Raw genomic sequence first — 26698 nt, 5'->3', positions numbered from 1 at the left:
ACAGAGGAATTAGAATCATCAAGATTATGACTATTAGATCAATGGAACAGAATAAGGTCCATAAATACAGCCACAGTTATATATTGGAATGTATGTATAGGCTAATATAGCACTGCATGTTAGTGGGGAAAATAGAGGTTATTCAATAAATGGTGTTGAGACAGATGTGCAGGCATCTTGAAAAAAATGAAGATGGATCCCTAGTTAAGGCTTTACAACAACAACAACAAAATCCAGATAGTCACAGAAGTGAAACTAAAAACTAAAAACATGAAAATATAGCATTTTTTTTTCAAATACAGCTGAGTAATGGGGTAGGCCTTTCTAGTTATGACACAAAACTTGGAGGACATAAAACATTGATAAACTCAATTATGGAAAATGCCAAAATTTTCATTTAAAAGACAAATGAGAAGTTGAGGAAAAATATTTGGGACCCATATAAAAGACAAAGAGCTACTGTCCTTAATATATAAACAGCAACAGCATAACAGAAAAATGGGCAAAGGAAATTTTAAAACAGCTCAGGAAAAAAGAATATAAAAGCCTCTTTAAACACAATCACATATATTCAACCTCAGCTATAATAAGAGAAATGCACATTAATCTGTACTGGGATGCCACGTTTTAACCTATTAGATGGGCCAAAAAGAAAAAAAAAATATGACAAGACACTGCACTGCCTTGGGTATGATGAAAATGAGCATTCTTACACAACTGATACAACCCACCAGGAAGGCCATTTTGCTATATCTACCAAAAATCAAATTGCGTATATCGTATGTCCTGAGAATTCCATTTGCAGAAATTTCTCTTTAAATATACTCTCCTTTGTGTTAACTAAGATATGGATAAGAATTTTCATTATTCTTTAGTTTGTAATAGCTAAAGATTGGAAATATCTTAAATGTTTATATACATATATTTTTATTTTGGTGAGGAAGATTGGCCCTGAGCTAACACCCATTGCCAATCCTCCTCTTTTTGCTGAGGAAGATTGGCTCTGAGCTAACATCCGTGCCCATCTTCCTCTATTTTGTATGTGGGATGCAGCCACAGCATGGCTTGATAAGCAGTGTGTTGGTCCACACCCGGGATTCGAACCTGTGAACCATGGGCCGCCAAAGCAGAGAGCGTGAACTTAACCACTACGTCACTGGGCTGGCCCCCCTGGTTATATTTTTGATATATCCATATAATGGAATAAGATTCAGCCTTCAAAAAGAATGAGGTACAGAGCGGGTCTTCCTCAGCAAAAAGAGGAGGATTAGCATGGATGTTAGCTCAGGATTGATCTTCCTCACAAAAAAAAAAAAGAATGAGGTAACTCATTACATGGACTAACATTGAATGATCCCCAAGATATATTAAGTGAGAAAAGCAAGTGTTGTAAGTTTTAAAAATGGATATAGGTAGGTGTAGGGGGTGCGCGTGTGTGTGTGTGTGTGTGTAGCCGTCTTTGGAAGTTACATGGGAGATTAGGGTCAAAATTGAAGGGTACATATCTTTTTTCCTTTTTAAAAAAATTTTATCATGAAATATAATATTCCTGCAGAAAAAAACATGACATATAAATATTGGGCTTAGCTAATTATTCAAGGCAAATACCTACCTAATTCTCACTCTGGTCTGGAAACAGAACGTTGCCAGCTCCTTGCCCAGAAGCCTTCCTCATGCCTCTTTCCCTCCCTCCCCACAATCAAGGAAACCACTATCCTGATGGAAAGCACTCCCTTGCTTTGCTTTCTAGTTTTACCACCTAACCATGCACTCCTATAGTTTTGCATCCAATACAGTTTTGTTTTGCCTGTTTTAAAACTTTATATAAATTAAAACAAACAATATAAATTCTTTTGTATTTGGGCTTCTTTCATGCAATATTATGTTCAATTTATTTATCCATTCTACTACTGATGGACATTTAAGTTACTTCCAGTTTCTTGCTGTTACAAGTAACGCTACCATGAGCATTTATACATATGTCCTGGTATATCAGCCAAGGATTTCTGTTGGGTATTTTCCTAGGAGAACTGTTTCCTCATATGGTCTATATATGTTTTGATGAAGAAAGCTAAAATGTTTTCCAAAGAGATTCTACCAATTTACATTCCCACCAGCAGCATATGAACTGCTGATATGAGCTGATATATCAGCAGATAAATGTGCTGACATGAGCCTTTGAGCTGCCCACATGGCTCCTCATCCTCGATAACACTTGTCATTGTCAGTCTTCTTAATTTTAGCCATTCTGGTGGGAATGCAGTGGTATTACATTATGGTTTAAATTTGCACTTCCTTGATAACTATAATGAGACTGAACAATATCTCAAGTGTTTACTAGCCATTGGATATCTTCTTTTGTTACACACCTTTTCAAATAAGGCCTCTGACTACCAGATAGCCTGCTTTTTCTTATTGTTTTGTTGTTCCTTATATATTCTGAGCGTAAGTCCTCTGTTATCTATCTCTGCTCCCACTCTGTGGCTTGTGGTTTTCTTCTTAATGGAAATGATTATCATAAAAGTTAGGAGAGTAGTTATCTCTGGGAGTAGGAGAATTCTGGAATGCTGACTATGGACTCTTTCTAGACCTACAGAGTGATAAATCACTAAGCAGTACATGTCTGTTTTGTACACTTTTCTGAAGGCATGTTATTTTTCATAATAAAAACATTTTTTAAAAAATAGGCTTAATCTATGACCCACTAACTTGCCCCCTATGTATATAGTTAAGAGAGGGGTGTACACATGTACATGAGGATACATGAACAAAAATGTTCATGGCACCACTGTTCATAATTTGTATATTTCACCAAAAGACTTAAAATTAAAAATTTATAAAAATTTTGTTTAGTAGGCCACCTTTTGTGAAATAAAAAGGAGAAAATAAGAATGTGTTCTCAGCAGCTTTTATATGCATAAAGAAACACTAATCATGCAGAGAAAACTAACTAACCTGGTTATATGCATTAGAGAGAAGTGAGCAGATAAGAGAAAGATGAGTAAGAGAATTTAGACTGTATAGCTTTTTATATTTTTTAATTTTATATATTTTTTATTTTTGAGCCATGTGTCTATATTATTAATCAAAAAATCAAATAACTATTACTAATATCCTTAGAGTGATAAGATGTGGCATCCATAAAACAAAAATAGCATGCTATTAAAAGAGAATATTCTGAAAACAAAAAGAGCTATTTAAAATAAAAACTATAACAGTATTAATGAGAGACACAAAAGAAGATTTGGAAGATGAAGGTTTTTTTTTTTTTTTGTGAGGAAGATCAGCCCTGAGCTAACATCCATGCTAATCCTCCTCTTTTTGCTGAGGAAGACCAGCTCTGAGCTAACATCAATTGCCAATCCTCCTCCTTTTTTTTTTCTCCCCCAAAGCCCCAGTAGATAGTTGTATGTCATAGTTGCACATCCTTCTAGTTGCCGTATGTGGTACGTGGCCTCAGCATGGCGGGAGAAGCGGTACGTCAGTGGGCGCCCGGGATACGAACCCAGGGCCACCAGTAGCAGAGCACGCGCACTTAACCACCAAGCCACGGGGCCGGCCCTGGAAGATGAAGTTTTTAAAAAACTACTAGAAAGGAGAGCAAAAGAGAAAGAAATGGAAATCAGTAGAACAAAGAATTTTTTAAAATGGAGGATCAACAACTGAATAAAAAGAGTTTTTTGAAAAGCAGAAAAAATGTGTGTGTGAGTACAAAAGGACTAGATTGAAAACAGGCTTTTTAAATTCTGTGCAAAAATGATTTCCAACCTTGAATTCTTTTTTTTTTTTTTGTGAGGAAGATCAGCCCTGAGCTAACATCCATGCTAATCCTCCTCTTTTTGCTGAGGAAGACCGGCTCTGAGCTAACATCTATTGCCAATCCTCCTCTTTTTTTTTTTTTTCCCCAAAGCCCCAGTAGATAGTTGTATGTCATAGTTGCACATCCTTCTAGTTGCTGTATGTGGGACGCGGCCTGAACATGGCCAGAGAAGCGGTGCATCGGTGCGCGCCCAGGATCCGAACCCAGGACTCCAGTAGTGGAGCACACGCACTTAATCGCTAAGCCACGGGGCCGGCCAGTTGTATATATTAAATAAATGTATTTTTGCACGACAATTTCAGACATGTAAAGTTTCATAAAATCCACCTGTCATGCATCCAATTCTCAAGGATATACCAGAGGATGTGCTCCCACAAAATTAGGGGTAAACCAAGAAAGAGGAAGACACAGGGTCCAGGAAACAGGCAAAAAGACACAGGATCCCCAGGAAAGGGGATCTGACACAAGACAAAGGTGAAAAGATTTCCTGGGGGATGGTGAAGTAAAGACATCAAGGTAATAGCTGTGTGTGAAGCTGAGAGAGCAACCAGCCCAGCCTTCAGCAAGTCAACAAGCTCCAGGAGAGATTTCCCAAAGAGAAGACACTGATGCCCAGAGTTGAGACAAGCCCCACCTATGATGAGCTGTGTGAACTTGGGCCAGATAGTTTTTCTCTATGCCCTAGCTTCCCTCTCTATAAAATGGGGATAACAATGGCATCTACTTCTCAAAGTTGTTGTGCGGACGAGTTAGATTACAGAGAGTGTGTATAACAGTGCTGGGCACCATAGTAAACATTGCATGAGTATTTGTAATTATTGTCACTATTATTATTACCTAATATGCTTGAATATACAGAGAGGAGATTTAAATACCTGGGAAGAATTTGGAGTTGAATTACTGATATGTATATAGTAAAGCAAACAAATGACTAAACCGGAAAATTGTTAATTCGTGGGAAAAGAAAAAGTTGTGCAGAAACAGTAATCACAACGTGTGTGTGTGTGTGTGTGTGTGTGTGTGTGTGTGTGTGTGTGTCCCCGTAGCCACCTTTGGAAGTTATATGGGAGACTAGAGTCAAAATTGGAGGGTACATATTTTTTCCCTTTGTAAAATATTTTTATTATGAAATATAATGTTCCTGCAGAAAAACACATGAAATATAAATATTGGGCTTACCTAGTTATTCAAGGCAAATACCTACCTAATTCTACATGACTACATGACTCAACTATAAATAGTCACAGTAATAAACACTGATGGTGGATCTCATCAAAACAATATTTACAGGCAAACAGTCTATGTGAGTAGGGGTGCATGGAAAAGCTAAATCTCTACCTTCCATAGTGGAAAGTCAATAGATAATGTCCCAAACTAAAGCAAATAGAATCCATTAAAAAGATTAAGAGTGCTTGCCTCTAGGGAGCTGGAATCTGGGAGAAGCAAAGCAGGGAAGAGCCATTTTTTTAAGACTTAGAGAACTATTAGACACCTTTGCCACTTCTAAATAAAACTAAAAAAACTATTCACAAAATATATAAGGATAAAGCGTTATTAACCTTAATATTTAAAAAAACTTTAAAAATCCATAGGCTAAGATAAATAAATCAGCAATGGACAGAAGAAGGAAATTCACACAAGGGAAATGAATGACCAATAAAAATGGGGTGGGGGGAGAGATTATCCTGTCTGGTAAAAAAGTCATACAAACTAAAATAATGAGATACTATCTTTCCTTCTGAATGAATTCCTGCCCCTGGGCGCCTCTTCCTCCTCCTTACCTCACGGTTGTCACATCCCCCTGGAATCAGGGCCAGGGATGGCCCACGAGAGCTCTGGTTAGCTGGCATGTTCCCACTGGGCCTCAGCCCTCGGGCTCTCTTTGCTGACAACTCTGCTCTTCCCAGGAGCCCAAGAACAGGCAGGGTCCGTGGACTCAACCAGAGCTGCTGGGGCCAGAAGGAAGATCCTGCAGCTTTCACTATGGGGTCTAGCCCAGGGACTCCACAGAGACTCCAAGAAACCTGGAAAGACAGTGTCCACATGGTCAGTCACTCCACATTCACCCCACAAACATTTCCTGGGGGCACTAAAGCATAGTTCACAGCACTGGATACTGCGGGGTAGACAAAGTCCAGTCAACACCTATTCTAGTTATTGGAACATGAGCAAGACCATGAGATTTGGACTAAAATTAATAAAGCTTTAAATTCTAGCTCTGCCAACTTTTAGCTATGAGAACATGAAAACATTTCTTCAGTTTTATTTTTCAAAAGGCATCAAAACTATTTATCTCAAGTGGTTGTGAAAATTAAATGAGATGATGTTTCTATGGCACTTAGCACCGATTGGCCCAGGTAAACATTTAATTCATTTTAGCAAGTATTGTTATTATAAAGAATCATGTAATGTACAGAAGCAGGTACCCCACTTAATTTGCACAACAATCCTGTCATCTGTTTGCTATAATTATTATTATTTCATTTTATGCATACAGAAACAGAGGTTTAGTGATGTTATGTCAAACTCAGTCTACCTGGATTCAAAGTTCATGTTCTCAACACTACACCACATGGTACCTTTTACATGGTAGGCTCAAAATAAATGTGGTTCTGTTTAATAAAAGTCAAAAACATGACTGTGATTTGAAATAAAAAATTTAAGTTTCTTGAAACAGAAGAGACATGCCATAAGGAAAATATTAATAGCTTGGGATAAAATTTAAAAATTTTATTTATATTAATAATAAATTTTATTTATTTAAAAATTACCTCTAAAACATCTAGAGGTAAAACCATTTCTCATGTTGAGGGAACCAGGGAGGAGAGGGTGTCTCTGTGTCCAAGTTGAGGTACAATTTCATTCTGATCAACTAATAGAGGCACTACAGATCTAGTCATTCATGTTGGGAAAAACAAAATATTCACGTAAAATGAAGAGGAACATCAAAAGACAGAAGTAAGAAATGGGATGAAAAGGAAACAAGAAAGTAAAATAAATAAGGAGTAAAATAAAATAAAAGGAATGAACAAGTTAAATTTTAAACATACAGATGTTGAACCAAAGAAAGAGAGAATCTGCTTTCTTTTCTTATGCCCATGGAAGTTTTACAAAATTTCACCAAATAACTTGGCCACAAATTAGTTTAAATAAGTTGAATTTAAAAAAGTAAATTAAAAAAATAAAACACATTTTGGACATTTATGTATATCCAGATAGGCTTACACACTTGTAAGCATACAAATGTGTGAACACACATACACATGTGTATATGCATTTAAAAAATTCTGAAAGATGTTTTAATGTTGGGAATTGACAAGCTACATTCTCTGATCTAGTATAAAATATTCAACATCATTAGTCACTAGGGAAATGCAAATCAAAACCAAAATTTTCCAACCATAAGGAGACCACTTCATATCCATTAAGATGGCTAAAATGAGAAAAAAAGACAATAACAAGTGCTGGTGAGATGTGAATACATTGTAGCTCTCATACATTGCTGGTAGAAATGTAAAAATGGTGCAGCCACTCCGAAAAACAGTTTGGGAGTTCCTCAAAATGTTACCCATAGAGTCACCATATGATCCAGCAATTTCACTCCCAGGTATCTACCCAAGAGAAATGAAAACACATGTCCACTCCAAAACTTGTATACAAATACTCACAGCAGTATTATTCACAGTAGCCACAAAGTGGAAACCACCTAAATAGCCATCAACTGATGAATGGATAAACAAAATTTGGTATATCCATACAATGGAATATTATTTGGCAATAAAAAAAGAAGTATTGATACTACAACATGGATGAACCTTGAAATTATTATCTTACATGAAAGAACCCAGTCACAAAGGACCACATACTTTATGATTCCGCCTATGTGAAATGTCCAAAATAAGCAAATGCACTGAGAGAGAAAATAGAGTAGTAGTTGCCTAGAGCTGGGAGTGTAGGGTGGCATGAATGGTGACTGTCTACTAATGTGTACAAGGTTTCTTTCTGGGGTATTGAAAATGTTTTAAAATAAGATTGTGGTGATGGTTGCATAACTCCGTGAATGTACTAAAAACCATTAAATTCTATACCTTAAATAGGTGAATTTTAAGGTATTGGAATATATCTAAATAACTCTGTTTAAAAATGTTTACGGTATTGGAATACAAATAAATCTGTTTTATATATCTAAACAAATCTGTTTTAATAGGAAAAAAACACTTTCCTAAATAATCCAGGATCAAAGTGGGAAATCAATACAGAAGCTATGTAATTTTTACCAGAAGTCATGGAACACACTAAAGTTATATACAGAGCGAAATTTACAGCTTTAAACAGGTGTATTTTTAATTAAAAATAAATACAACAAAAAAGAGCTATGTATTCAACCTAAAACATTAGAAGCAGAAAAAAGAAAACTAAGCAAAAAAACCCCCAACAACCAGGAAGTAGTAATTAATAAAAATAAATAAAACCTTAAATAAATCAAATAAATACAACAATAGTGGGTTTAAAGAAAACAAAGAGCTGGTTCTTTGAAAGGACCAATGTCATAGATAACCCCCTTGCAAGCCAGATAAAGGAGAAAGGTCCATATATATATATATATATGAAATGAGAGAGGAAAAATCTTTCCCAGATAGGGTAGTGTTTTAAAGTAGTTATTGTGGGATATGATGCATAACTGTACAGCAAAGTTTATGTTGTTTTTTTTTGTGCATGTGAGGAAGATTAGCTCTGAGCTAACACCTGTTGCCAATCTTCCTCAGCAAAGAGGAAGATTGGCCCTGGGCTAACATCCATGCGCATCTTCCTCTACTTTACATGTAGGACACCTGCCACAGCATGGCTTGATAAGCGGGGTGTAGGTCCACACCCAGGATCTGAACCTATGAACCCTGGGCCGCTGAAGTGGAGTGCGCAAACTTAACCACTACGCCACCGGGCTGGGCTCTGTACAGCAAAATATTTCAATACTGATGTTGAACAAGTGGTTCCCTAGCAAAATGTAAATTAATAAAGTTAATACAGGGGAAAAAAGACAGAAGAGAACAATAAATGTAGAAGAGACTAGAGCAGAAATCGACATAACACAACAAATACAAATAGGAAGACTCTGAAAGGCAAAAAGGAAAGGTGGACAGCCCTCAGGGCCTGAGGAATAACACAGTGGTTAGTTCCCAGGGTTTTATTTTCCCTCCCATATATCACAAACAGGGCACTGGAGATGCTTATAACTCAGAACTGTCAACAGGCACAGATGAAAAAGCCCTAAGAAAAGCCTACTCCCCTTAATCAAAGGACCAAGAAAAGGGTGGCCTAACTGAACATACCCTACTCCAGCCAAACACTAATAGAATACACATTCTCTTCAAGCACCCACGGAACATTCTCTAAAGCTATACCATACCCAGGGTCATAAAACAAACCTCAACAAACTGAAATCATACAGAGTATGTTCTCTGATTATAATAGCATCGAACTAGAAATAAATAACAGAAAGATAACAGAAAAGTCTCCAAACACTTGTAAACTAAATAATACACTTCTATATAATCGATGGATCTCAAGGGAAATTAAAAAGTAATGAATGAAAATATAACATATCAAAATTTGTGGGATGCAGATAAAGCAGTGTTGAGAGGGAAATTTATAGTACTAAATGCTTATATGAGACAAGAATTAAGGTTTTAAATCAATAATCTTAGCTCCCACCTCAAGAAACTAGAAAAATAAGAGCAAAGTAAATCCATAGTAATAAATATAAGATCAGAAATCAATGAAATTGTAAACAGAAAAAAATAGAGAAAATCAATGAAACCAAAAATCTGGTTCTTTGAAAAGATCAATCAAATTGGTAATCCTCTAGCAAGACCGACAAAGATAAAAAGAAGATACAAATTATCAATATCAGAAATGAAACAGGAGATATAACTACAGATCCTGCATTGATTAAAAGGAAAGTAAGTGACTACCACAAACAACTTTATGCACATAAATTCAACAACTTGGATGAAATAGCCCAATTCCTCACAAAACACAAACTCCCACAACTCATCCACTATTAAAATAGATACTCTGAAAAAACAGTAAATACATAATCTGAATAGTCATGTAACTACTACAGAAATTGAAGCCATAATCAAAAAGCTTCTTGGAAAAGGAAAGGAAAGGAAATTTCCAGGCCTAGATGGTTTCACTGGAGAATTCTACCAAACATTTAAAGAAAAATTAGCACAATTCTACACAATCTCTTCCAGAAAACAGAAGAGAGAACACTCTCCAATTCATTCTATGAGGCCAGTATTACCCTAATACTAAAACCAGACAAAGACAGTACAAAAAAAGAAAACTACAGACCAATATCTTTCATGGACTTAGACACAAAAATCCTCAAAACAAAGTAATAGCTAATCACTTCCTGCAATATATAAAAAGAATTATACACCACTACCAAGTGACGTTTATTTCAGGAATGTAAAGCTGGTTCAATATTCAAAAATCAATCAGTATAATCCCCCATATTAACAGGCTAAAAAAGAAAAATCACAAGATCATATAAATTCATACAGTGTTGACAAAATTCAACACCCATTCATGACAAAAACAGACACAGATCAATGAAACAGAATAGAGAACCTAGAAATAGTCCCACACAAGTATGGCCAATTTATTTTTCACAAAGGTGCAAAACAAGTCAATGGAGGAAGGATAATCTTTTTAACAAATGGTGCTTGAGTAATTGGACATCCAAATAAATGAACCTCGATCTAAGTCTCACAAATTACACAAAACTTAACTCAAAATGGATCATGAACAGCAGGAAGGAAAAATCACTATCACAGTGGAGAATTTCTCTGTCCTCTCTTAGTAAAAGAAGAAGTGGACAAAAAAGAGTACAAATTTTGTATGATACAATTGACAACTAGACACTGAAACATTATTTTTGAGTTATATATGGAACATTTATAAAAATTCACCACGGACTAGGCCATGAGTCTCCTCATACTTCAAAGAATGAGCTTCACATAGACATTTTTCTGACCACAGAAAACTAAGATTAGAAATCCACTAAAAAGATAAACTTTTGGAAACTGAAAACGCACTTCTAAATAACTCATGGGCAAAAGAAAAATTATCAACTCTTAGAAAACACTTAGAACATAATGCACCAAACCTTGTGGGTCTTAGAGTGAACTTCAAGACCTTAACGTTGATAGGAGAAAAGCCTGCAAAATAATGAGCGAATCATCCAACTACCTACAGTTAAACAACCGATTCCATCCTGACCACATAGAATCCCCCAACACTCACCCTCCCGGGCCGCCCATCACCTGCACATCCCTCCGGCACAGAGCAAGGAGAGCCGCCTGACAACAACTATTCAACCACGGCGGAGAACCGCAGCCATTTCCGGTCACCACCCCTAGCACCGCCCCTTCTCGGGGTTTGGGGCGTCGCACGAAGGGGGCGTGGTTCTGCGCATGGGCAAAAACACTTTCGAAGCCGCTGTCAGCCGAGTCGACATGGAGCTGTTACGGAGCCGGTGCTTTGGCGCATTCAGTGCCCCTCGGCATTGTTCTCAGGCAGGAAACATGGCCGCGCCCAGGTCGCGCTTCCTCATGGGGTACGCCATATTCCAGGAGTGTTCGTTCCGTACCGAGGATGAGGAAACCTCTAAACTCGCAGAGCGGAGTAGTGGAGCTGTCTTACAGGTTGGGGAGAGCAGGGGTGGGGACGTTTCTCTGGGCAGGCTTCCTGGAGGAGGGGTCTTTGGCTCTGTACCCTATGGATCTGGGTAATAATATTCAGAGAAGCTGAGAGGCCTCTGGAAAGACGCAGAGGTGCGAGTGGCTGTTATCTCCTGGCAGATACCACAGGATGAGAAGGGGGGAGAAATCAGACTGTTTATAGGCCTCTCCCGGAACATACCAGGAGGGAAGAAGGGGAAGAAATCAGGGATCTGCAAGCCTTCGTAGGATATAGCGCTGGGGAAAAGGGGAGAAGTCAGTGTTAGATTCCCCTCTGCCCGTGCTTTGGGGGTTGGCTGTGGGGTTTGAATGCTCCCATAATCGACATTATCTCCCACTCCCGCTACCCCAGCTAAAATAAAAGTATATACCAATAATAATTTTTTATTTGTCCTTAATCTAATGCAATATGTACATAAAAACATCTTTAGGAAACTTTATTTTTATTTCCTCATAAAATAAAATCTGTGTAGTGATAGTGCTCTTAGTTTGCAAATGTAGCTTTAAGACAAGATCTTTCAAAAGGTTTGCTGCCCCTTCCCTTCCAATATGGAAATTATGGAGATGCCCCTGCCCTTCTGGGAGAGGTCACTGGAGCAGAAAGGGAAGAAGTCGTGCTGCCCTTCACCTGGGAATGCTCACTTATCCTTCAAAACCAAGTTCAAATATCGCCTCCTCCAGGGAATCTCCTGACAGAGGTAGAAGGCCCTGGGCCCCACTGAAGGCCTTTCTGAAATCCTCAGGTGAGGAAGGTATTTTGAGGGGACCTGGCATAGGCTCAGGTGTGGACTTGCTGGATGCTCTCAGTCCAGTCACATTCCCTCTGGGCCTCAGTTTAACAATCTGGAATGTAAAAGTGTCCTACTCCAATCAACCTAAGACCATCTGGGACTAATTTGTAGTCTGATCAATGAGGGAGACCCCACACCAAGAGGAACCATGAGACGGCTCACTAAACAAAGGAAAAGATAGAATTATAGGATTCTGAGGGATGGTGAAGTTCAGATGAAATGTAAATGAAGCTGTTTTGGTAAGCTCAAAGCAAGGCTCTGTGCAGACTGTGAAGTGAACCCAGAGTCCTGTTTCCTTGGAAATAATAAAGTTAAGATAGATGTAGAATGTTATGTCTAGATACCCCTTATCTCTGCACCGGGGTTGGAAATCTTGCCTGCTTCTTTGTGTCTATGTGACTTAGAATCTCCAGCAAGAGTGGGATGTTTCGTTCATACTGATATTTCAAACAGCAGTTTCTGATAGTCTATGATTGTAGAGAACAGTTTCTCAGTGCCTAAGAAAGCAGTAGTCCCTCAAAGTAGGAATTCTTTATGGCATTACAGCTGCTGCACATCCTAGGGAGAAATAATGTTTCTTGTTAATTTTGCATCTGACTTTATCTGTGTCTGTTCTCCCAGCCTGATGAATGGAAGGGCAGGTTTTTATAGTCTGAGATAATTTTACTTTCTTAGAGGGTTGGACTCTCTAATTATCCCAGATTCTCTCTCTGTCCCTATTGCCCTGGTCTGGGTGTTTGTTGAATGAATAAATGAAAAAAAGAAACGTAATCAATCATTGGAAGCACAGTTGGCATGCATACACTTGTAATAGAGTGCCAGGAATCATTGTTAATGTTGCTGAGTGTCATAATAGTACTACGGTTATGTTGAAAAAAAATAGGTCTATCTGTTAGACCATTTCAGAGAAGAAGGAAAGATACAGCCAATAATCATATGAAGAGTTCTTCATTCATTAGTGATCAAGAGAATACAAATCAAGACGTGATGAGATGACATCTTACATCCATTCAATTTGCAAAAATGTAAGTCTGACGATACTAATTTTTGTGAATTATTTACATACCTCACAATTCAGCCAGTCTACTCTTAGGAATATATCCAAGAGAAACACTTGGACAGGAAACCTAGGATATGCATGGCATCCTGTTCACAACAGGAAAACCTGGAAGCAAACATTGATGCTCATCAGCAGGAGTCAAAATGAATGAACTAGAACAATATCCAACAATATGGAGGAATATTAAGGGAAAACAACCTGTAATTCCTGAAAGATTATATAAAGCATTACACACTTTTATAAAGTTAAAAGCTACTAATATAAAGACCATGAAATATTTAGGATTTTGTGTAGTTGTGATAAAATTATATTAAAAGGAAATTAAAAAACTGATGAATTTGGGATTCAGGATTATGTTCACCTCAGTTGAGGGGAAGCAGGGCAGTGAGTTGGGGGACCACATGGGTAGATGGAAGTTACTGTCAAGGCCATACCTTTTCTTTTGGGTGGTAAGTGCATAAGTGCTAATTATATGATTAAAACTAACTAAATATTTAAATTAATTGAGAAAATTAGATGAATATCTAAATGTAAAAAGAGAAAATCTGCATGGAGAAAAGAGCTGTCCCTTCCTTGAATGGAGCAAGAAAATCTTTGGCCCCAGCCCAGAGATGCCCCCCAGTGGTGGGATGAGCAGGGAGGCAGGAGCTCTGTGGCCTTGACACTTAACTGTGGCCCCTGCCAAAGACGCTCTGGCCCCATGGCTCACTCCATCGCGCCACTCATGTGTCTGCTCAAATGTCTTTTCTTCGGATGTCTTTCTTCCCTGAGCTACCCCACCACTCTCTAGCTCCTCAGCATGTTTTAGTTTTCTTCATAGCCTTCCTTTTTATCGGAAATGATATTTATTTACTGTTTGCTCGTTTACTTGTTCATGCTGATACTGCAGTGATTTCTGCCTCTCACATATGTGTAGTAATCAACTGCTTTATTTTTGGTATTTTTACCACACATGTAGAGAGCAGCAAAACACACATGGGATTCATTTTTTTAAAAGATTAATTATTCTTTCCAAAAGACTCTGCAGGCATCTCTGGATGACATGACTAACTACAAAATTGATTTGGTATGAGTAATGCAGGAAATACTAAAGAGATGGAGAACTTATAAGTAAATAAGACTCAATTTTTTCATTCATCAAATATTTATTGATCAGTCAGTGGTGAAACAAAACAGCTCCCAAAGCCCTAGCTTCGTGAACCTGACATCCTAGTGGGGAAGAGAGGCAATAAACAGTGTTTGTTAAAAGGTGATAACTGCTAAAGGGAGGTGGATGGGGCAGAGTGAGGTGAGTTGGAAATGCAGGGGACAGCCACCTTAAATAGGCAGGTCAGAGTCTCCTTTTAAACTCTACCACTGACTGTCCTGCCCTGGAGCAGGCGAGTCGCGAATCTTCACATTTATGTGGGCGTCCAGTTGAAAAGGAGGAAGAATGCAAGGTCAGAATATTTTCATATCTGCAGCTAAGGACGTAATGATGAGCACCTCTTCGTCCTCGGGTAGATGCAAGGAATGATATCCACAGTCTTCTGATCAGTCTTGTCTTGTATGCCTTCCTTTAGTAGGTGAAAAATATTTTACAATATTGTCTTCCGCTGACAGAGGTTGAGAAAACCTCATAAAAGTATCAGGTTCAGTGGCTGAGCAGGGACCTCCAGACCAACAGCCACAACCATTTACACATGTCAGTAGATAGCAGAAATTTTTCATCCTACACAAAAGTTGAAAGAATTGTACTATGAACATAGAAATACCCTCCACCTAAATTAACTTTTGCCACGTTTGCCTTGTTTTTTTATACATACATACATACAGGCCTCACCATTTAAAAATAATGTCCAAAGAAAATGATTTAAGTGGCTGAAATAGAGGTTAAAGGCTTTATTCAGCTGATGTGCATCAGGTAACTCCCTGATTAGAGCAGGATTAGGGTTTTTATAGGGGAAAGCTGAGTATTTGTCCTTGCAGTTTGGGCTTAGGTTTTTAATGGAAACTCACAGTTGGGGGAGCGTTCCTGTTTTTGTGCACCTCGCTTGATCAGAACCCCATACATCAGAACAGCATTTTCCAAGAATTGTTTTTGTAAGCCTTGTGGATTATCCGCTAATCAAAATTCATGTGGGAGGGGGAGAGGTAAATAGCAAAAAAAGAAAGGGACAACAGTGGAAGCAATGGGGAAACTGAGGACTCTAGCATCTTTGATTTATAATACCTTTTTACACTAAGCTGCAGACATTATGCTCCTTCAAATCTACATACTCAGCGTGTATCTCCTGAGGGACTGAATACACAAATGGACAATGGCCCGACCTATATATGACAATAGACCTCTGACCTACAACCTCCGCAGCAACAAGCCTGGGAAGCCAAACCACTACCTCTGCAGCAGTCGGTCTAGATGGCAGGACTTGGTCAGTGACCGCCAGCCTCCTCATTTTTTGCCCCCACTTTCCACTTCCAATTCAGGTCCAACCAGGGACAGCCAAATCTGCTATATCAATCATGTAGGATGCCCTGCTTCTAGTTAGCCCGCCTCCAGCTTCCCCAGGCCAACGGCCTCCAATCGGAGCATGCCTGAAGCCTTCCCTTTTATCGCTATAAAGCTTTCCCACTCCCCTGGTTGCCTTTGAGTCTCTGCCAACCACAAGTGATGATGGCTGACTCCCTTGCTACAGAAAGCTCTGAATAAGTAGTCTTTGTTCCCATTTGGGTCACCTTCGTATATTTCCACACTGCTAAGAACAAGGACTTTCTGGGCTGACCCGGTGGCGTACTGGTTAAGTGCGCGTGCTCCGCTTCGGCAGCCCGGGGTTCAGATCCCGGGTGCACACCGACGCACCACTTGTCAAGTCATGCTGTGGCGGCGTCCCATATAAAAAAAGTGGAGGAAGATGGACACGGATGTTAGGCCAGGGCCAGTCTTCCTCAGCAAAAATAGGAGGAGGGGCGACAGATGTGAGCTCAGGGCTAATCTTCCTCACAAAAAAATAAATTAAAAAAAGAACAAGGACTTTCTTTTGCATAGCCACAAGCCCATTCTCTCATCTAAGAAATTCAACTTATGATTTTAAATTTTATTTAAAAATAATCATATAGTAAAATTAAATTTTTGGTGTGCAGTTCTATTAATTTGAATACATCTATAGATTTGTGTAACCACCACCACCATCAGGATACAGAACAGTTCCATCACCTCCCCCCTCCAAAAAAATCTCATCACACCTAAGAAATTGAACAATAATATTATGCAGTCCAAATTTAAATTTTTCTAATTATCCCTAAATTTCTTTATGACTTTTTTTAAAATCCCAAATCCAAACAGGGTTCATGCATTGTGTTTGGTTGTCAAGCCTTTTTAGTCTCTAATCTCTCTTTAGTCTTTAAGAGTATTTTCCCAGCCTGTTTTGTCTGTCATGACCTTGATTTTTTTCTTTTTGTGAAGAAGATTGGCCCTGAGCTAACATCTGTTGCCAATCTTCCTCTTTTTGCTTGAGGAAGATGGTCCCTGAGCTAACATCTGTGCCAATCTTCCTCTATTTTGTATATTGGATGCCGCCACAGGATGGCTTGATGAACAGTTCATAGGTCTGCACCTGGGATCCAAACCGGCAAACCCAGGGCCGCCGAAGCAGAGCGTGAGAACTTAACCACTACACCACCAGGCTGGCCCCCATGACCTTGATATTTTTGAAGAGCCTATGCCAATTGCGTTGTAGATGGTTCTGCATTTCTGATTGTTTCCTCATGAATAGATTCAGGTCAGACAGCTTGGGAAAGAAATCTAGATGGGTGATGTGTCCCTCTCAGTGAGTCATGTCCAGAAGCATGTGTCCATACATCCTATATTTGGTAATGCTAAGTTTAATTTCTTCATTGTAAAGAAATATTTTTCCTTTTGTATTTAATTATTTATGTGTAGGGTCATTCTTTGGGACCCTGTGAATAATCTGTTCCCCAATGTATTAGTTTGCTAGGGCTTCCATGACAAAGTACCGTAAACTGGGTGGCTTAAATAACAGAAATTTATTATCTCACAGTTCTGGAGGCTGGAAGTCCAAGATCAAGGTGTTGGCAGGGTTGGTTTCTCCTGAGGCCTCTCTCCTTGGCTTGCAGACAGCTGCCCTCTTTCTGCCTTTTCACATGGTTGCTCCTCTGTGCACACCTGCTGTCTCTCTGTATGTCCTTATCTCCCCTTCTTATAAGGACATCAGTCAGATTGGATCAGGGCCCACCCTAACAGCCTCATTTTAACTTAATTACCTTTTTAAAGGGCCTATCTCCAAATATGTCACACACTCTGAGATATTGGGAGTTACAGCTTCAACATATGAATTTTGGGGGAACACAGTTCAGCCCATACCACTAAGTAAGCATTCACAAAATGGTTTTAGCATCGATTGATGATCTTTGCCTAAGGCAATGGTTAACTTGGGGTTGCAAAATGGTGATTTTCTAATTCTATCATCTTTCTATATTTATTAGCTGACATTCTTCTGTAAAGAGTTTTCCCTCCCCTTGCATGTTTGTTTGTTTGTTGAGAATTATGATATTCATGTGCCAGCATCAGATTTATTGCTTTTCTGATTGCAGATATGTACATTACATAATACATAATCAGTGCTTAAGAAATATCAGTGCAATTAATGAATAGTAAGTACTACCATAACATTCTACTAGAACTCCTGGACACAATCTGTACTCATTGATTCTGGTTTCCTTCCTCAATTGCAATTTGTCAGATTTACTGGTCCCCAGATCTTTCTTTGTCCTGGCTCTGAAACCATGTTTTTTCATACTTCTAATGTTACATCTTGATGCTTCTTGATTCTACTGACTGGAATCACGCTGATGACTTGATTTCATTGATTTCTTTGAGCCCTACTGATGAACACTTGGATTGTTTTCCTATATTTTTCTATTTCAAACAATGCCACAATGAGCCACCTTGTAATACAACATGTGTAGATGTATTCTTAGAATAGAGTGCCAGAAATGCGGTTGCTGAGTTATAATTAAATGCATTTTTAATTTGGTAAATATTTCCATATTCGCCTCCATAGGATTGTGTCACTTTGACTACCCCCAACAATGAATGAGTGTCAGTTTTCCCACAACTTCACCAACAGAGCAGGTTATTAAACTTATAGATCTTTGCCAATCTGATAGATGAGAAATGATATCCCAAGTGTAGTTTTAATTTTCATTTCTCTTCGTATGAAGGTGATTGAGCATCTTTTCATGTTTAAAATCATATGTATCGGTTTTTCTCTCAATGATTTTTGCCCATGTTTAGTTCATTTAATATGATGACTCATTAATATACTTCAAAAATTTTAAAACTTCTCTTGTAATCCTACAAGAGAAGCCCTACTCTTCTCACCAAGTAGCCCTACTTGGTTGTGATGTATTATTCTTTTAATGTACTGTTTAATTCTGTTTGCTAATGTTTTATTTAGGAATTTTTTTCTTTGATGTTCCTAAATTAGAATGCTCTAAAATTTTCATTTTTGTGCAAAACTTGACAGGTCAATATACACCCATGTAAACATCCCCACAATCAAGATAACAAATATTTCTGTCACTGCTCCCCCAAAGTTTCTTCATATTTGGAACCTATCACTCCCTTCATTCTCACCTCCAAGTAACCACTGAGATGTTTTCTGTCACTATACATTCATGTGCATTTTCTAGTATATTATGGAAATGGAATCATACAGTATTTTCTCTTTTGTATCTGACTTCATTCACCTGGCATAATTATTTTGAAATCATTTGTCTTGTTGTGTGTATCAATTACTTTTTATTGCTGCATAGTATTACATTCTCCAATTGCAGTTACTACCACAAACTGTCTATCCATTCAACTGTTAATGGACCTCTGAGTTCTTCCCAGGTTTGGGCTATTGCAAATAAAGCTGCTATAAACATTCATGTACAAGTCTATGTGTGGACATAAGCTTTTATATCTCTTTGGTAAATACTTAAGAGTGAAATGGCTGGGTCATACAGTAGGTGTATGTTTACATGTTTAGGAAACTGCCAAGCTGTTTCCCAACATACTTTTACAATTTGACATTCCCACCAGCAATGTATGATAGTTCCAGTTGTTCCACATCCTTGCCAACACCTAGTAAAACTAGTCCTTAGGCCATTGGTATGTCTTTGGTTTCAAAGGAGGAAGCTTAGATTATTCATTTTAGTCTTTCTCCTTTTCCAATATATGCATTCAAGGTTATAAATTTCCTTTTAAGCATTGCTTTTGCTGTATCCCACACATTTTGGTAAGTTATATTTTCATTTACTTCAAATATTTTTTAATTTCTCTTGACACTTCTTTGACACATGTTTTATTTAGAATTGTGTTGTTGAATATCTAAATATTTTGGGATATTTTTAAGCTATCTTTCTGTTAGTGATTTCTGGTTTTATTCCATTGTGGTCTAAGAACATACTTGTATGATTTCTATTCTTTTAAATCTGTTAAAGTGTGTTTTGTGGCCCAGAAAGTGGTCTATCATGGTGAGTGTTGCAAGTGAGCTTGAAAAGAATGTGTATTCTGCTGTGTTGGATGAAGTATTCTATAAACGTCAATTAGATCCAGTTGATTGATAGTTCTATTCAGTTCAACAAAGTCCTTATTGATTTTCTGCCTGTTGGGTCTATCAATTACTGAAAGAGGAGTGTTGAAGTCTCCATCTCTAATAGTAGATTTGTCTATTTCTCCTTGCAGTCTATCCATTTTTTCCTTATATATTTTGATGCTCTGTTGTTAGGTATATATACATTGACTGTTAGGTCTTCTTGGATAATTGACCCCTTTATCATTATGTAATGTCCCTCTTTATCCCTGATAAATGTCCTTGTCTTGAAGTCTGCTTTGTCTAAAATTAATATAGCTACTCCAGCCTTCTTTTCGTTAGTATTAGCATGGTATAGCTTTCTCCATCCCTTTACTTTTAACTATCTGTGTTATATATTAAATATATTATATATTAAAATGAGTTTCTTGTAGACAACATATAATTAGGTCTTGTTTTTTTTATCCACTCTGAAAGTCCTGTGTTTTAATTGGTGTATTTAGATCATTCACACAATAAAGTGATTATTGATATAGTTGGATTAATATCTACCATATTTTTACATGTTTTCTATTCATTGCACTTGTTCTTTTTCCTTTTTTAAATATTCCCCTCTTTTCTACCTTCTCTAGTTTTAATTGATCATTTTATGTTACTCCATTTTGTCTCCTCTCTTAGCATATCAATTTTACTTCTTTTTAAATTTTTTTAGTGATTGCCCTAGAGTTTGCAATATACATTTACAACTAATCTCAGGCCACTTTCAACTAACTATACTGCTTCATGGGTAGTACAGGTATTTTATAGCTAAGTATTCCCAATTCTTCCCTTTTATCTCTTATAATGTTGCTGTCATTTATTTCACTTATTTATATGCTATAATCATGTAATACATTGTAACTATTATTACTTTGAATAAATAGTTGTCTATTAGATTGAATAAGAACAAGAAAAATAAAAGATTTTGCTTTAACTTTGTAGGGGACCAAAACACTCTTTTTCCTCTACCCTCTTAAGTTCACTACCTGGGGTCCTGCAAATTAAACTGACAAAAAAACAGATTAACAGGAGAAATAGTTTATTACATATGCATACGGAGACCTTCATAGAAAAGAAGTGGAGACCCCAAAGAGGCAATTAGACCTGGGGGCTTATGTTCCATTTTAACAAAGAGTAACAAGAGTGTGGAGAAGAAACTAGACAAAGAAAAAGGGAGTTTAGGCTCCTGGGGGGAGGTGGTAAGTTATGGGAAAGTGATTAGGAAAATGTATGGTAAATAAGGATTGTTTAGTAAGGTTCATTATGCAGACTCAAGTCATCTCAAGTGGTGTAAGTATTGTGTCTGGAGTCTTTTTCCTTTTCCTGGTACAGGAGAGGAGGACACCTTTACAAATGGAAATTTTCTTTACAAAAGGGAAATTTATGCCCCGCTTTTAGATAGGAGGGGGAAGGGCAGAGAGCTAATTGCCTTCAGCTCAAAACGATCTTTATGCCAAACTGGCATATTTTGGGTTGGCATACTCCAATCCCTTTCAACTTCATTTATTCCTTCTCCAACACTCTTCTTTTCTTTATGTAGATCTGGGTTTCTGACCTATGTGATTTTCCTTCTCTCTGAAGAACTTCTTTTAACATTTCTTGCAAGGTAGGTCTACTGGCGATGAATTCCCTCAGTGTGTGTTTGTCTGAGAAAGCATTTCTCCTTCACTTTTGAAGGCTAATTTCGCTGGTTATAGAATTCTAGGTTGTTGGGGGTTTTCTTTCAACACTTTAAACATTTCATTCCACTCTCTTATTGCTTGCATGGTTTCCAACAAAAAGTCCAATGAAATTTTTATCCTTGTTCCTCTACAGATAAGGTGGGTTTTTTTTCCCGCTCTAGATTCTTTCGAGATTTTCTTTTTGCCATTGATTTTTTTCAGTTTAACTATCACATGCCTAGGTGTAGACTGTTTTCGTACTTATCCTGCTTGGTGTTCTCTGAGCTTGCTGGATCTGTGGTGTGGTGTCTGCTATAAATTTTGTATAATTCTTTGCCATTATTTCTTCAAATATTTCTTCTGCTCCTTTATCTCTTTCTTCTCCTTCTGATTTTCCAACTGTGCATATGTTACACACTTTGTAATTGTCTCACAGTTCTGGGATATTCTATTTTGTTTTTTTCTTTCTTTCATTTTTTTTCTCTTTGCATTTCAGTCTGGGAAGTTTCTGTTGATATTCTCTTTAAGTTCACTGATTCTTTCCTCTGCTGCGTTCAGTCTACTTATGAGCCCATGAAAGGCAGTCTTCATTTCTGTTACAGTGTTTTTGATTTCTAGCATTTCCTTTCAATTCTTTCTAAGGGTTTCCATTTCTCTTCTTACATTACCTGTATGTTCTTGCATGTTGTCTATATTTTCCATTAGAACCCTTAACAAATTCATTTTAGCTTAATATAGTTATTTTAAGTTCACTATATGATAATTTAAAAACCTGAGTCTGGTTCTGATACTTGCTTTGTTCCTTTAGACTGTGTTTTTCTTGCCTTTTAGCATGCTTTTGTAATTGTTTTGTTGAAAGCTGGACGTGATGTATTGAGTATTTGAGGTATATAGGCCATTAGTGTGAGGTTTTATGTTAATCTGACTATGAGCTGGGCTGTGTTTAATGTTTGCTGTAGCTGTGGCTGCCAGAGGCTTGAGATTCCTCTAGTGTTCTTGTTTATTTTTTCTAAGAAGCAAAAAAATGGTGTCTTTGGGTTTCCCTAAGAACTCATTCATTATGTAGAGTCTGTGTCTTGTAGCTCTTAGTTTTAATCCACTGTCATTATACTGGAGACCTGTTGATGTGGTGGTAAGGAGTGAAGGGGAGGAAATATTGTATAATTAAATCTTATTAATTTAGTGGGCCTGAGCCCCTGGAATGTGACCTTTAGAAGTGTTTCTTAGCCTTTTTATCCTCTCTTTGGATTAGACAGGAAGGTTAGAGGGGGCTGGAGTTGACTGATTGCCCTTCCCCCACGTAGACAAGTCTCTGGAAAAACTGTTTCCCTTGGAGAGCAGTCCTTGGTTATGGAGAAAGCTCTGGATGTATTTCAAAATGGTAACTTTGACCCTTCTCTTTCCCAGAACCTGAGGGGATTTTTCTTAGATCTTCACCTTGAGAACCTGATTGGGTTCCTGGAGGCAAAATCAATGAAAGTGTGAAGCCTTCCTAAGACTGGACCCCCAGAGGTTTCTTCCTCTAAAGCTAATCCATAGTCAGCCTCCAGCAATTTGTCAAAATTACCAGTGTAGTGTCCTACCAGCTTATGGCTCCAATGGCTGCTGCTCCAGGTAAGGTAAGCTGATCTTGGCTGTGATTCTTTGTATTTGCTTGTCTCTCCAGATTTGGGGGTGACAGTTTGCCATATAAGCTCAATTCTCTGTAGAGTCTATGAAAAGTCATTGATTTTTAGTTTGTTCAGCTTTTTTTCTTGTTGTAAGGATGAGAGTGACGACTTCCAAGCTCTTAATATGTCAGAGCTGAAACTGGAAGTCTCTATGCACTTTTCAAATCTCATCAAGTGGTGCATTTTACTGTATGTAAATTTTTCTTTAAAAATGTAAACAGGGTCTGGCCCAGTGGCATAGTGGTTAAGTTCACGCACTCCGCTTCAGCAGCCTGGGGTTCACGGGTTCAGATCCCAGGGGCAGACCTACACACCACTTGTCAAGCCATACTGTGGCACCATCCCACATATAAAGTAGAGGAAGATGGGCACGGATGTTAGCCCTGGGCCAATCTTCCTCAGCAGAAAGAGTAGGATTGGCAACAGATGTTAGCTCAGGGCTAATCTTTCTCACCAAAATAAATAAATAAATAAAATAAAAAATGTAAACAAATACTGAACTCTAGTTTATGATATGCATATTGAAGTTTTTAGGGGTGATGTGTGCTGATGACTATAACATATATTGAAATGCATCAAAAAAAGAAAATGAGTTGATGAGTAGAGAAAAGGATGCATAAATGGATAGATAGGAGGTAAAACAAATATAATAAAATGCATCTTTTGTGCATGCTCCCTTTAAAATTCTTTCAACTTTTGGGTTTTTTTTTGGTGAGGAAGATTGGACCTGAGCTAACATCCATTGCCAATCTTCCTCTTTTTGCTTGAGGAAAATTGTTGCTGAGCTGACATCTGTGCCAGTCTTCCTCTATTTTGCATGTGGGATGCCGCCACAGCATGGCTTGATGAGCGGTGTGTAGGTCCACACCTGGGATCCGAACCCACGAACCCTGGGCCACCGAAGCGGAGCGTGAGAACCCAACCACTAGGCCACCAGTCTGGCCCCTCTTTCAACTTTCCTTTATGTCTGAAAATGTTCCTAATAAAATGTTGGAGTGAATGTATCATACTGTATATAATTGTTTGCGATTTATACTTTTTCACTTAGTATTCCTCATATCGTTGAATATCACTGTCCTTTGTTAATTTTAATGCCTTTGGTGAGCATCTGATTTGCTTCCAGGTTTTATGTTGTGAACAGGCTTTCATGAATGTCCTTTTACATGCTTTCTGGGGTGCATCGGCAAAAGTTTCTCTTGGGAATAATCCTAGGAATGGACTCACTGTGTGGTGAGGTATGTGAACGTCCAACTGTAGAAGGAAATGCCAAACTGTTTTCCAAAATGCTTTCACTAATTTACACTCCCACCAACAATGTATAAGAGATCTTCTGGATCCACACCTTCACCAACATTTAGTCTTGCCAAACTGCTTTATTTTTGCCAAACAAAAGGGTATAAGATGATCTCACTGTGTTCTCAATATGCATTTCCCTGACCACTAATGATTTGCTAATTATTTTGTGAATTTATGTTTTAATTTTTACTTACTTCCTTTGTGGTTATTTTGTTTTCCTTTCCTACAGTCTGTACTAAAAGATTAAATTGGTTTCAGTGTTTCTCGTTTACTAATCAATGCATTTTATGATATAAATCATCTTAAGTATATAACTTTGCCCATCCCATAGATGTTATGTGTAGTGCTCTCATGCTCTCATAGTTCTAAGTAGTCGGTAATCCATTTTAATTTCCTCCTTAACCGAAATATTAATTATATGTGAGTGTTTTTAATGTCAAGCATTTGAATTTTTTGTTGTCTCTGATTTTATCTCCATTTTTATTGCATTGTGGTTTGTGAATATGGCCTGTGTGATATCACTTTAAAAGATTTATTATTTCCTTTGTGGAGTGCAATAATTTTTGAGAATGTTTCATTTTATCTATAAAATATGTGCATTCTCCATTGAGTACAAAACAAAGGTTGAAAGTAGATATATAAGATACCAAGTTTGCTAACTCTGTTATTCCAATCTTTGTACCTAGCACATTTCATCTACTTGATCTGTCCATTTCTGTGAGATATGTTATTCTTCCACTGTAATTGAATATTTGCAAAAATTTTCCTGTTATATCAATTTTTGTTTTATATATTTCAAAAGCATACACACAATACACACACTCATACACACATACATAAATGCTCATGACTGGTGCCTCTTCTTGGTGGCTGCATGCTTTTTAATTAAGAAATCTATTTCTCTTTCTTAAACTTCTTCACTTTGAAATCTATTTTGTCTAATATTAATATTGTTACTTGTGAATATTTCTATCCATTTCTTGTCTTCATTTGAAAAAAACTTTTAGTGATGAACTATTTACATATATACTAAAGTAGAGCAAATAGCATACCAAATCCCCGTGTACCCATCACTTGGCTTCAACAGTTATCAACATTCTGTCTTTCGTGTTTCATCACTCCTCCACCTCTCGCTCACATCCCCCCTTGGTTGAGTATTTTAAAGCCAATACTAGACTTCATATTGTTTCACCCATATACTTCAGCATAAATCTCTAATATATATTAGGACACTTTCTTTCCTTTTCTTTTCTTTGTCTCCACCTCCTCCTTCTCCTTCTCCTTTTTCTTCTTTTAACATAACCACAGTACCATCATCACATTCAACAAAATTAACGATAATGCCAGAAGCGTTTTAAGACATGTGTGTGTGCTATCAAGCTTCCACAGATTCGATTTTTTCTTTTATTTGCTCACTCAACAAACAATTATCCAGTCCAGGGCTGTGGGAGAGACAGAGAACTATTCAATAATCAGAGAGTCCAGCCCTCTAATGTTCAGAATGTTCAACTGGGGCCCAAAAAGGATGTGACTGGTCTGAGGGCACAAAGATAAAGGACACTAGAGCTCAGGGCCAGATCCTTTCAAAAAGCCTTCCCCACTTGCTGGATCAGAAGGGCCTTCCACTGGCGTGGAGTCTCCTACCACGGTCAGGGAGGGCTTCCCATGGGAGGTATGTGAGCTGGGTTTTGAAGAATGTGTAGCAGTTCATCCGTGAAGGGATATCATGGTTTCTTCTCACCTCTGCCCCCATGACATCTCACAGAGGGGCAATGGCATCTCCCTAATTTCCATGTTTGAGGTACTAAGGGACAGCTAACTCACTGTGGGGCAGAGTTGGAAATTTGTTGTAATGCTGCACTTGTATAATTATTACTTAGATTTTATTTTAAAAGGAACTATGAATAATAAAGTGTCCTAGAGATGCTTTTATTGACACATTACATTAGAGAAAACAACCATTGGCCATATCAATTTAAAACTTATTTTTATTGATACCTATTATTATTTCAGTTGGGGTGGCTGGGGTGAGGGC

General features: G+C 37.8%; 1 protein-coding gene across 2 annotated transcripts in view; it reads right to left on the bottom strand.

Annotated features, from left to right (window-relative positions):
- The window catches only part of ZNF81 (zinc finger protein 81), a 60352-nt gene extending 49140 nt beyond the window's left edge, over window positions 1–11212 (bottom strand). For both annotated transcript variants that reach the window (XM_058535762.1, XM_058535764.1), the window contains exons 1-2: window positions 11132–11212; window positions 5602–5844 (exon numbers count right to left, since the gene is read on the bottom strand). In XM_058535762.1, the coding sequence (XP_058391745.1) occupies window positions 5602–5670 (69 nt within the window). In that variant the 5' untranslated portion in view covers window positions 5671–5844; window positions 11132–11212. The remainder of the gene's footprint in view (window positions 1–5601; window positions 5845–11131) is intronic.
- Between the last annotated feature and the right edge of the window lie 15486 nt (window positions 11213–26698).

Source organism: Diceros bicornis, chromosome X, assembly GCF_020826845.1.
Source record: "Diceros bicornis minor isolate mBicDic1 chromosome X, mDicBic1.mat.cur, whole genome shotgun sequence".
Classification (NCBI taxonomy): Eukaryota; Metazoa; Chordata; class Mammalia; order Perissodactyla; family Rhinocerotidae; genus Diceros; species Diceros bicornis.
The sequence above is the reverse complement of the archived record's forward strand: the minus strand, read 5'-3'. Positions and strand labels throughout refer to the sequence as shown.